General features: G+C 54.7%; 1 protein-coding gene across 2 annotated transcripts; it reads right to left on the reverse strand.

The window, feature by feature from the left end:
* Positions 1-4,160: 4,160 nt before the first annotated feature.
* On the reverse strand, positions 4,161-11,048 carry PIANP (PILR alpha associated neural protein). Of its 2 annotated transcripts, XM_032390912.1 has the most exons (6): positions 11,003-11,048; positions 8,547-8,606; positions 7,768-8,279; positions 6,933-7,014; positions 5,884-6,105; positions 4,161-5,558 (listed from the first exon to the last, which is right to left on the reverse strand). In XM_032390912.1, exons 2-6 carry the CDS (start codon positions 8,561-8,563, stop codon positions 5,537-5,539), a joined length of 855 nt encoding a protein of 284 aa, XP_032246803.1. In that variant the 5' UTR covers positions 8,564-8,606; positions 11,003-11,048; the 3' UTR covers positions 4,161-5,536. The 2 variants fall into 2 exon arrangements, with proteins under 2 accessions (XP_032246803.1, XP_032246804.1); XM_032390913.1 differs by lacking the exon at positions 11,003-11,048 and having other exon boundaries at positions 8,547-9,130.
* Positions 11,049-12,351: the final 1,303 nt, after the last annotated feature.

Consider the following 12,351-nt stretch of genomic DNA (forward strand, 5'->3'; position numbering starts at 1 on the left):
CTTCCGGGAGCGGCAGAGCATATCCGGCGCTGCCAGCGCTCCGGGATATTCAGGGCAGAAGTTACGACAAGTAGGGGCGGAAGTGGCTTCTGCCCAGGGACGCGATAGAGTCCTGTGTGGATGTGACGCCACAACGGAAGCGAAGGCGGATTCCGCTAAGGGCAGAAGCTGAACCTCCAGAATTGCGGTCCCGGCTTTCCGGAAGGGACTTCTGGGGAAGTGGGAGGGTGAAAGCCGACAGGTTTATGAATTATGCATCAGGTACGGGGCCGGGGGTGGGGTGTGTTGGGCCGGGGGAGGCGAGTAGGGATTCTTTTTTTTTTTTTGCAGGTAGGGATTCTTAAAGGACTATGGATCCGTTTCCCTTCCCTCAGCGTAGAATAAACTGATGTAGGAAGTTACCATTATTTTTCGTTATACTCAATATTTCAGTGCTTTGAATTGCGGGAAAGGATGAGGATGTGTCAGTTGTTTTCTGAGGTCCCTACTTAGGCCCCAAGAGTAACTGATAACCTCTCCCTGACCACACCACGTACTCTTGGCTTTGGGTCTCTATGTTCTTGTTGCCCCCATCCACATCTCTATCTCCTCACCCTGCTCTACTTTTATTTTTTATTTTATTTTTTTAAAGATTTTATTTATTTGACAGAGAGAGAGAGAGAGAGACAGCGAGAGAGGGAACACAAGCAGGAGGAGTGGGAGAGGGAGAAGCAGGCTTCCCGCTGAGCAGGGAGCCCGATGTGGGGCTCGATCCCGGGATCCTGGGATCATGACCTGAGCCGAAGGCAGACACTTAACGACTGAGCCACCCAGGCGCCCCCCTGCTATACTTTTAAATAGAGCACTCATCACCCCCTGATATTATATTGTTTGCTGTCCACCTCTTCCTGCTGGAATATCGGCTTCATGAGGGCAAGGGCTTTGAATTGTTCACCGCCGTATCCTCAGAGCCACGCATTTAGTAAGTGGTCAGTAAACGTCTGTCGCATAAATGAACACTGTATGAAGTCTTTCAGGAAGCCTTACGGGATTGCTCGAACACATAACGGTTCCGTTCTCTGAATTTCCACAGCATTTAGTCTGTACCTTTTGTTGCTCTTTTAACTATTTCATATACATGACTCTTCAGCAAGATTGTCCGTTTCTCACGGAAGAAACGGTCTCGTATATGGTATCCTTCCCACTGCTTTGCTGAATACGAAGCAGATGCTGAATAAATATATGCTATTTGAGTAAATGAATGCTGCCTGCACCCTGATCTGGCCAGAATCCCCTTGAGCTGAGCTCTATTTTGGCTGAAGCAGAATTGAAGTCCTTCCTACTAACAGTAATAGCCCCTTGCTTAGAAAGCAAAACAACGCAAATAAAAATAATTGTAATGTTCTCTTTATGGATAATGAAAATAAGACTCTGAAGATTTAAGTGATTTTTTTTTTCACAGCAAGGAAGTAGCAAAAAACACCTAAAAATAAACATTTAAGTTAAAGGTTTAAATAGGAGATATGTATCCTTGGTTTGTAATTATAGTTTATATCCTTTTGAAAATGTCTACTCTCTCAACCATATTTTTTGGGCTCTGCACTCAGTCTGTGTTAACTGAATAGCAACAGTTGGCAGGATAAGATCTTAAGGGCTCAGATGTGACCAGACCTAGTTGCTGCATGGGTTAGAAATGGCTAATTCCAGAAACGTTGACTTTGGAGGCTGAGGTAAAGAAGTGGGAGCAAAATGGTAGTAATCACTCTAAGTCCCGGTGGTCCTCTTATTCTTTTCCTATTTTCATTAACTGGTACTCCCTGAGCCTCAGTGTCTCCAACTGTCAGCCCTGCTCCTGCCCTTGCTATAAGAAGCCAGTTTTTTAAGTGCTTTGAACTCCTTACAGAAGAGCTTTAGAGTTAAATGTGGGGCGTAGGGGGAGGAGGGCTGTTAATTTTAGCCTGGGGTTTTCCAGCTGGCACACTGTTTCCATCTTGAATCACTTCCACACCCTGAGCTCTGCCTGGGAGATCCCTCCTCCTGGGGGCTTCCCCATTTCCTGGTTTGGTCTGAGCCATAATGGTAAGCATTCCAGAAAAATGCTTAAGAGAAGCCTGGCTGAGTCATCTGATGCACAGCTCAGGAGGCAAAGAAAGTATAGTGATGAGAGATGCTGGTCCCAGTGGTGCTTGTGATGTGTGGCCTCCAAGAACCAAAAGGGTAGTATGACCATTTTTTGGTATTTTTGGTCTCTCACTAAGCAGTGACTCTCTGCTCTACCACTTGCAACCTTCAAGGACCTCCAAAGGCCCCATAGTCTGTTTCAGTTTCATGAGAGATAGAGGTTAGGATCTGTTCCCCAGGGCCTCCCAACTCTTTGTGGTTATCCTGACGATGTGAGGTAGTTTGGGATATTTCCTTTAGGACAACTGGGAAGACTAGGACATCTCCTTTCTCCTGTCTTTCCCTGCCATATGACTTTCCATAGGGAAGGAGGGCATTTAGGGAGAAGGAACAGGTGAGGATTTCCCAGTGTCTTGCTGGTGTATTTTAATTTATTTAAATTTAGAGAAACAGCAGGCTAATCAGGCAATAATTAATTCCCTCTTCATTAGGGGCCTTCATGCATGCCTTTTGCATATGGATGAACCTCGGGGTCACACTGTCCCTCAGAAGAACTACAGTTGGCAGAGGGTGATAGAGCCCCAGCGTGCTCTCCAGGCACTTGAGCTCCTTCCCCTTCTAAGCCAGTGCTCCTTTTCGCCCACCCACCCTGACCTGACAAAGACTAGATTCTTGGGGGGAAAGAAGGGAAATGTTAGTGAGGCTTCTTCTCCCATCCACCTCAGATCTCACCCTTACTGCCCCCGACCCATGTCCTCGGCACCTCTTCCTGCACCCTCATGTTCCATCCAGCCCTCTCCCTCCACCAGCTGCTGCTGGGATCTCTACAGGCCCCACTGAGTTGACCTGGAGCCCTCCTCAGCAGCTGTTGGCTTTGCACCTCTGCTTTTAGTTGGTTCATGACTCCTTTTGCCCCTGCTCTGCCTTTTTCCTCTGTAGCACTCTGTTTTTCTTAGGGAGACTGATGCCCTGAAAGTATATACTGTTCTGATCCTGAGAAATATGCTCCCTCCTCCCCACTCACCATTGTGTGCTATATGGATTCAGCCACACTTCCTTGAGTAGACAGTAAAGCTCCCCAACACCTAAAACACACACCTACCAACACCTATACACTCCTAATTCTAGCTGCAAAGATAAATACATGGAGGCATTCAGAGTCCGGGGCAGCCCAGACTCGCTCACTACAGTCTCCTCCCTGGAGCTCCCCATTTCCAGGGAGCAAGTGGGGCACAGATGGGGGCAGGGGAGAAATGGGACCTGGGTGGTTACCGTGGCAACAGAGCCTAGCAGCAGCTGAGAGGCTGATGTGTGGGCTCTTGCAAGGCTGTCACTAGAGCCAAACCTAGAATGGGGGGCTCAGAGGTGATTGATCCCAGCTGGGCAGCCTGTGTTCCCTCCCCCAGACATACCCCTTGATTCCACCCCCACACCCTAGCAGCGCCTCTCTTTCAGAGAGGGCAGAGTGGGGAAAGCTAGGGAGAGTTAACCACAGGGGTTCTAATGCTGCACAGCTTTTGGGGGGCAGCTGTAGATGGGGGTGAGTTAGGGAGCAAGGCAGAAAATAAACCAAGCAGGGCAGCCTCTTTCTTGTGGCCCCTCTCACCTCTTCCTCTTTACTCCATTTCTCTCTCCTCCTTTCACTCCTTACCCTCCATATGTCTTATCAGCTCTCTCCTCCTTTTCTTGCTTGCTTCATTGCCTGTCCCTTTTCTCTGTCTCCTTTCTCATGGTCTCTCTTGACCTTCCCTGGCAAGTAACAAGCAAGCCACTCTAGTTTCTCTTGCTCTGGCTGCTCCCTTCAGTTTCTCCCTTCCATTCTCTCCCAAGTTAAAGCCCAAGGGGCACCTGGGTCGCTCAGTCAGTTAAGCGCCTGACTCTTGATTTCGACTCAGGTCATGATCCCAGGGTCATGAGATCAAGCCCCACGTCGGGCTCCCCACTGGGCTGGGAGCCTGCTTAAGATTCTCTTTCTCCCTCTCCCTCTGCCCCTACCCCACTTAAAAAAAAAGCCCAGGAACCCTAACTCCAGGTCAGAGCAGGCCAGTTCACACTGAATCTTAAAGGTTTCCCTCCAATCTCCCATCCTTCTTTTCCTCCCTTCTTGGTTGCCTGTTGCCGCCTCCCTCTCCTCTCTTCAGGGTTCATAAGCAGAACCAGGGGACTCCAGTATCTTGCAAAGGCTTTATTTGAAAATTTTGAAACTTACATCCCACAAGAATTCAAGATTATCACCACAAGAAGAAAGAGATAATACAAAAATATATATCACAGCATAGGAGCCAGGTAAGAGAGGAAGAAAGGAAGAAGGTGGAAAAATGGTGAGACGTAGGGACAAATGTGAGGGGAAGGGCGGGGGACAGGCAAAGGAGGGAGAAGTGAAAAAACCAAGGAGGGCAGGGAGGAGGAGTGTGAGGGAGGCCAGGAAGGGGAGGGATAGATTGGGAGGCAGAGCTCCCGATGGCCTTGAACCAGCTGGCCCCAGTCCCTGGCAGCCCAGATGAAGTTAGGGAGACCCTCAGGGAGGCCTGGAAGTGGAGGACTGGCTCAGGGACTCTGAATTCCAGAGAGTGACCCACACACGGACAGCCAGGACAGACAAGACAAAAGGGACTTAGGAGGAAGGGAAGGGCAAATGGGAGCCCCTTTCTCATGTAGTGCAGCAGGTGACTCCCCAATACCCATCTCCCAGACAACAGAATTTAGCAGTTGGGGGGAATTTTGGGGCCTCACTACCCCATTCCCATGGGGGAGCCCTCAGGGTAATGAGCACGCCCTTGGAGTGGGATGGGGGAGACAATGAAACACATGACATGGAATGGGATGGGACCATGACAGATGGGGGCACGAGAAGCCCCCAGCTCACCTCCCACCCACCTCTGGGGCAGCATGCAGGGGCCACAGAAACTAGATCAGTGGGTGTTCATGAGGGAGAGTGTAAGCACAACACACAACACCACAACATGGGGCCAGGAAATGCGAGTGAGAGGTAACGAGAGAGTCACCCACTGACCACTGAGTGACTGAGCTGAGCCTGGAATGTGGGAGGAAGAGAGCGAAGAGTGTGAAACAAAGGGCGAATGTGAGGGATGGGAAGGGGCGGTGTGGGTGGAGAGAGGGTGCAGACTGGCTGTACAAGGGCACAAATGTGTGCGATGGCCCGGGAGGGTGGAGGTGAGTGTGCAAGGCTTTCATGTGAGTGTGCAAGGGAGGGGATGGGGGACCAGAAGCCACAAATATGTGAGGCCCCCCACCTAAAGGAGGGTGAGCAGGTAGGATTGCCTATGGGGCCAGTGAGGGTTCCAGGGTGGTTTGCAAGGGCAGGAGCCAGGAGCCCCTGTGGCCCCAGCTCCCACAGCTGCCCCACCCTCAGTGGGATGGGGGCTATGCCGGCCCCTTGGCCTCCTGCTTGGCGGCACCCCAACATTGGGGGGCATCACAGATTCACCAGGGGAATCCTGAGAGGAAGAGGGAGAGGGCACAGTCAGGAACCACTGGGTAAGCCAGAATCGAAGGGAAGTCCAAGGCAAAAAAGGGACTCCAGGATAAGAGGGCAGAGTTGAGTTAAATGACAGCGTGAGAACAGGACAGAGATCCACAGAGAGCGGGAGAAGGAAGGGTCCCCTAGAGAGGACCTGGTCCAGTCCTAGGGAGGGCCAGGGGCTGTGTGGGGTCTAGGTCTACCTCCTCCCCACCCACCCAGGAGGGAACACCCCCATCCGAGGCTCTGGACCAAAGTTGCCTTACCTCCCAGCCCTCCCAGCCCTTTGCCCCTGCCCTCACCGGTTCAACTGGAAGGCTGGAGCCCCCTTGGGCTGGGGCATCCCAGGCCGGGGTCCCCCTCGGGGCTCCTCATGGTCAGGGGTGGGGGTAGGCGAGTCCCCGAAGGCCCCCAGCACAGTGACCCCAGCTGGGGACAGGTCTGTCAGCGGCTGCTGGCTCTCTTCCTGCCTCAGGGCACCTTGCTGCCCAGAGGGCCTGCGCCGCTTCTGGCTTCGGTCCCAGCTGGTACACAGGAAGGAAAGAGGTTCTCTCACACATTTAAGAAGCCCCCATCCTGGGCCTGCAGTGCTGGTGACGCCCAGCCTCCCTCAGACACCCCAACATCCTACAGCAGAGAAACGGGCCTCTTAACAGTTCCCTATATCAAGTATCTGGAGACTGAGTGTCCATAAAACTACTTTCCCTATCCCCCAGGGGGTTCAGGGATGTAAACCATCCTCCGGACCTGGTCCAGACCCGCAGAATCAGTACCTCCTCCCCATCAACACAGAGTCCCCCAGAATTGCCCCCTCCCCCATACATACCCGGAAGAGCCATTTCTCTCCTCAGCAGGCGCCTGGAAGGTTTAGTTCTAGTTCAAAATCAGCTAATGACCTGGACACCTGAGTCTAATGATTCTCTCAGCAAAGTGTGAAGGACTGAGTGACCCATTATTAAATGCGTGCAAAGAAACCTCCAGACTTTCTCCCTCCTCCCCAGGCAGCCCCAAGAAGGGGCTCTGCAGAATGGGTCAGTTTTCTCTGTCTTGGAGGAAATGGGGACAAGGGATGCCCACCAAGGCATCCCTTGCAAGCCCCCAGTGCACATAAATAATTCTCCTCCCTTTCCCATTATCCTTGTATTTCCCTGGGAAAAGGAATTTGCCCTGATTCCTCACCATCTCCCCCACCCAAATCCTTACCACCTTTTCCCAAGGTTTTTCTTGCTTAAATCCACCACTTCCTAGCCCACCTCCAGCAAAAATGCTGCCCTTGCTCCTGCCCTCCTTCCAGCCAAACATTGCCAAACTTAGGTCCCCATCTGCCAGCACCCTCCTCCCTGCAGCTTACCAGAACTTGAAGATGATGCCAGTGGCCACAAGAACAATAATGATGGAGATGGTAATTGTGACATAGAGCTGGGGGTCCACACCTGATTGGGGGGGAGAAAGTTTTAGGGAGGCCTGAGGTGGTAGGAGCCAAGAGGGGGTGGGGTATGGGATTAGGCTGCAGGTTCAATAAGCTTGCGGAGCGTTGCCATTTGAATCCACAATGTCCAACTCTTTCTGCTTTCCTGACCCCCCGCCCTTCACTCTTAGCATCAGCTTTCCCTGAAGTTTTTAGTTCTTTTCCTCCACAGTCCCAAATCTTCTGTGTACATGTGATGAAGAGGAGGCTCCAAGGTCAGAGAGAACCCCTCTCTCTGCATAGAAACTAGGGGTGGAAATGTCCATCTCTGCACTAGCCCCACCCCCAAACTGGCCCTATCTTGGCATTCCTTGAGCAGAAATGTCACCCTGAAGGTCCCTTTCATTCAAGGTGTTCTTCTGCATGGAATACTCCCACTCCATTTTCAAGGTCCAGCTCCAATGTCAATTCTTGGAAGGTGTCCTGATCCCCAGGCAAAAGTCCCTCCCTTCTTTTCCTAAAAACATGCTGTGTGTGCCTCTATTAGAGCACTTAGTACATTGACTCATCCCTGAGTGTTCACACGTCTGTCTTGTCCAGTGGACCTGAGTCCCTCCAGGGCTCAGAGGGTGTTTCATCTCTGCCCCTGTGCCGGCACAGAGCCTGACACATTTGTGGGAGGAGCTAACAGACAAGATCTCTGTTGCTGCCCCTAGAGACTTCAACCAGCCTCCCCACCCCTAGATGCCCCCTACCAGGCTCTCCCACTCGCACTCACCTTCCCCATGGGTCCCAAAAAGGAACGGCCGCAGGGTGGCAGGTGCTTCTCCAAGGATGAGCCCATCTCCATCACCCCGCATGGAATCTGAGTTGGGGTGTGGGGTTGCCAGCCCATGGGGGGCTGCAAAACCATAGTCCAGGGGCAGAAATCCAGGATTGGCAGAGTTGGGGTCCCCCCCATCCTCTCGAGACACTGTAGGGCCCCATACAATAGCCCAGGGGTACTGGGATGAGGGTGGCCCCTCCTCAAAGCCAGATGGGGTGGCAGGGGGTGCAGTGCCTGGCAGGACCTGCCGACGCGATCTTGGGACCCGAGGGGATCGGCTTGGTGGGGGTGCCCGCTCCCACACGCACACGTGGCGTGGGGCAGAGGGGCCTCCCCGGGCACAGGGGGGCCGGGCTGGGGCTGGTGGGGTTCGAGGGGAGGAGGAGGAACCTTGAGCAGGTGGTGGGAGGGGCAGCAACAGCAGTGGCCAAAGAGGGAGGAGGTGGGACAGGAGCAGTGTGGGCCTGCAAGAAGGGAGAGAAGGGGGGTGAGACAAAGCCCGTCTGTCTTGGGCTTATTGTGTGCGGAGCACAGGCTCATACCAGAGGTCCCGGGCTGCCTCCCTCCAGCTTTCTCGGGAAAAGCAGGTGGGCTTTGGGAAGATTGGCCTCATTTCCTCCCTTCCTAGGGTCTGGCCCTTAGGAAGGAAGGCCCAGGGTGGACCTAGGAGGGAAGAGGCCGGGACCCCAGGAGAAGTGGACTCCAGGCTCCCTCTGCTGTGCCAAACTTACCACATCTTGGATTTCATGTCTGAGCTCTTCCTCAGCTGTGACCCAGATTTTCAGCCTTTACTGGGGGAGAGAGGGGGTCGTCACATCCCAACCCTGCCCTGAGCGCTTCCCCAGCTCATTCAGCCACCAGTCCTACCCGGATCAACCCTCCAGATCCTCCGAGGCTGTCAGCTGCCGCTTAGCATCCTTCTGGGGGGTGGGGGGATCTCCCAGAGTGGTTCCTGTCCAGCCCCCAGCCCCTATCTACTACTGCCCAGAGATCCTTGTAACTTCCCCACCTCGGGGTCTACTCTTACTTCTCTGGCTTCCTGCCTTCTCACTTCCTCTGCCCACAGCTCCAAGCTCTTGTTGGAGCTTAATTTAGAGCCAAGAACCTTGTGATTCCTTGAGCACCTACCGCTAGGGAGGGAGTCTGAGAGTGGGGGAGGGAAGAGGAAGTCAATCTGAGTGAGTGCGTGAATGTGTGTGTGGCGGCGAGTGCACAAGGGGAGCACTCCAGCCTGCCCAGCCTGCTTGGAGTCCCAAGCGGTTCTCTTCTGATGGGCCCCGGGGAATCTACATCTTCAGGAGAAGGGAAATAGGGGATGGAGGGATGGAAAGAAAGAAACAGAGAAAGAGGGGCGCCTGGGTGGCTCAGTGGTTAAGCGTCTGCCTTGGGCTCAGGTCGTGATCCCAGGGTCCTGGGATAGAGCCCCGTATCAGGCTCCCTGCTCTCTGGGAAGCCTGCTTCTCCCTCTCCCACTCCCCCTGCTTGTGTTCCCTCTCTCGCTGTGTCTCTCTCTGTCAAATAAATAAAATTAAAAAAAAAAAAAAAAAGAAGAAACAGAGAAAGACAGAGGTGGGTGGGAGAGAAACTACAGAGTATAATTTTTGCTCAATGTTAAATCATCCAAATGCATAGGTGCTCTCTGAAGGGAGGTGGAGCTGGGGAGAGGCCACCCCCTCAAATGTAGCTCTCCTGGGTAGAGTCCTGGGAGAATCTGGATAGTTGGGTTTTGAAAGAGGAAGGACATGTTCTCAGAGCTGAAGGGGGTGGATCCAGGGGGGCCAGGCTCCCCAGAGTGGATGAGGATATGACACCCTGGGTCCTCTGGATTCTGGGTCTAAATCTGCACACTAAGTGCTCTCAGAGAATAACAGGAGAATATGATGGGAAAGTCTGGGGAAGGGCAAGGGGAAGTGGGCTGTGGGGAGAGGGGTGAATGGTAAGAGTATGAGGAGAAGAGAAAGGTGAAAGAAAGGTGAAGAACTGGGCACAGAGCACGGCAGGAGGGAGAGGAGTCCGCCTGAAAGAGGATGGACTGGGAAGGGTGTGGGTACGGAAGATTGGAAGCCTGGAGGATGCTGAAGGGAGAACAAGCTAGGAGTACAGGTGAGAGAGGGAAACAGGGAAAGCGAAGGGGTCGCAGGATCAGGGGAAGAAGAGGCAAGGGCAGGAGGACAGGGAAAGAAAGGTCTAGGCAGGACGGGAAGTGGAGAGAGTGGAAGGGGAAGAGAGAAAAGGGGTGGAGAAGACCAGGGACGCGGAGAAAGGAAATGGAAAAGGAGAGAACATCATACCGAGGACCAGATGAGAAGAGGAAGGGACGGGGGACTGAAAACGGAGCAGCAAAGATGGAGGAGTTGGAAAGTGTTTCTTCAAATGTAAAGGGATATGGAGCTCTGGAAAGATATAGGGATGGGAGCCTGGTGGGCTGAAGGGAGAGAGGGACGCGAAGAGAAGGAAGCTGGAGGGAGGGATCGAGGGAGGGAGGAAGGAGGTTAGAGCGAACCAGTGAAGCGGAGAAGGGCTCACGGGGACATCTGTGGCCAGCTGACTCCAGGACTCATTTGCCTCTCAGCCTTATGCATCCCCCCCCCAAACCAACGTCAACTCCAGTCCCTGAGCCCCGCATCCCCTTTAGCCACCCCCTCCAGGAAGCCCGCAGTCCCCAGCCTGGCGCGCCACCCCCACCCTCTCCTCGCTTCTCACCGACCTGTTGTGCGCAGGAGACGAGCTGGGGGTGGGGCGGGAGCCTTGGGGTGGGGGAACCGGGCCCCATCCCCAGCGCTGCCCCGGGCCCACCCCTCCCACCGGCCCGCGCTCCCCGGGCAGGCTGGAAAGGGCGGGAGTGGGGAGGAAAGCGAGGACCAGGAGGTCAGCGAAGGGACTGCGAGGCAGGCAGCGCCGAGAGCAGAAAGGGAACCCGAGGCAGGAGGATACACGGAGCCGAGGGCTGAGCCGAAGGCGGGATGGAGGCAGCCGCGGGGACTGTGACCGCTGCGCCAGGAGGGCAGGATGGAGTCGGGACCCGCGGAGGGATGGAGAGCGCGGCGGGGAAGGCGCGCCTCGGGGCCGGCGGCTCGAGCCCGGGCCAGGGACCGCGCCGGGAGGGGCGGGGGGCCGAGGGCGCCGAGTCGGGAAGGGCAGGGCCGGGCTCCCGCGGGCGGGGGCGTGGGGGGTCCCTCTCGCTCACCTGCATGCCTGGCGCGGCGGCGCGACAGCTGCGGGCGCTCGGGGCGGCGCGGGGCTGGGGGGTCGCGGGGGCTTGTGGGGCACGGGGCATGGTCGGGGGGTTTGGCCGGCAGCCGGGGCGCTGGAGAGGGTGGGGGGTGGGCGCCCGGGGCGCGGGGCGGCGGCGGCGGCGGCGGCGGCGGGAGATGCTCGGCTCGGCTGGGCTCGGCTGGGCTCGGGCTGCGCTCGGCTCGGCTGGGCTCGGCGCGGCAGCTCCGAGCGCGAGGTCTCCGCCTCTCCCCCTCCCGCGGTGGGCCACGCGCGGTTTAACCCTCCCACTGCCGCGCCGCAGGACTGCCGCCCAGCTGGGTCCCAGTTGGAGGGTTGGAGAGGGCAGCGGAGCGGGACCGACAGTCTGATTCCCGGGGTCCAGGGAGCGGGCTTCTCCACCCCTTTCACCCAACTCCATGGATACCCATGGTCATTCCAGTCACTTTCTGAGATTCTGAGTCACCTAAGGCTCTGCATCCCCAAGGCCGTTTCGCCCCTGGTGGACATTGCAGAGCGCCGGGGATCTAGGTGGGGCTGGGGGTGGGGGTAAAGACCTCGAACCATCCTTGGATTATCCCAAAGGCTTGATGCCCCATTTCACTCTGGCCCTGCTACAGTGCATCCTCCTGGAAGCTACTCAAATGATCTTTAAAATAAGTAGATCAAGTTGCATTACTCAGCTTTTCTAGCACTCAGAATATTCAGGCTCCTCATTGTGACTTACAAGACCCTATATGACCTGTCCACTAGGTTGCTTTCTGATTTCCCCTCCTCACACTCTATGCCCCAGCCACATTGGACATGATCTACGTTCCTAGAACTAGAGGATCTTAACCTGCCACTGGGCCTTGGCACTTACTGTTCCCTCTGCCTGGAATGTTTTCCCCTGGCTTTTCACAATGACTCACATTTTTTTTTCGTTAAAATTTCACTGAGATCCAATGTCACTTCCTCTGAGAGGCCTTCCCTAACTCCTCTATCAAAAGTAGCTTCCCCTATCCCCACTCTCACTCCATTCTACCCCATCCTTCTCAATCATGTTTTATTTTGTTTTTTTGGGTTTTTTAAAGATTTTATTTATTTATTTGTCAGAGAGAGAGAGGGGGAGAGAGCACAAGCAGGGGGAGCGGCAGGCAGAGGGAGAAGCAGGCTCCTCGCTGGGCAAGGAGCCTGATGTAGGACTCAATCCCAGGACCCTGGGATCATGACCTGAACGAAAGGCAGATGCTTAACTGAATGAGCCACCCAGGTGTCCCAATCATGTTTTATTCTGATTGCACTTGTAGGACACCACTCTCTTCTTAGTTTCCCTTCAACTTC

Source organism: Phoca vitulina, unplaced genomic scaffold (assembly GCF_004348235.1).
Source record: "Phoca vitulina isolate PV1807 unplaced genomic scaffold, GSC_HSeal_1.0 scaffold59, whole genome shotgun sequence".
In the NCBI taxonomy this organism is placed as follows: Eukaryota; Metazoa; Chordata; class Mammalia; order Carnivora; family Phocidae; genus Phoca; species Phoca vitulina.

What these genes read in the sequence shown, in the direction of transcription:
- PIANP (XM_032390912.1), bottom strand. An exon ending in GGCATCATCTTCAAGTTCTG is followed by an intron (nt 6,106 to 6,932) that starts GTAAGCTGCAGG and finishes CCTGTGTACCAG; the next exon opens with CTGGGACCGAAGCCAGAAGC. An exon ending in CCAGCCTTCCAGTTGAACCG is followed by an intron (nt 5,559 to 5,883) that starts GTGAGGGCAGGG and finishes TCTTCCTCTCAG; the next exon opens with GATTCCCCTGGTGAATCTGT.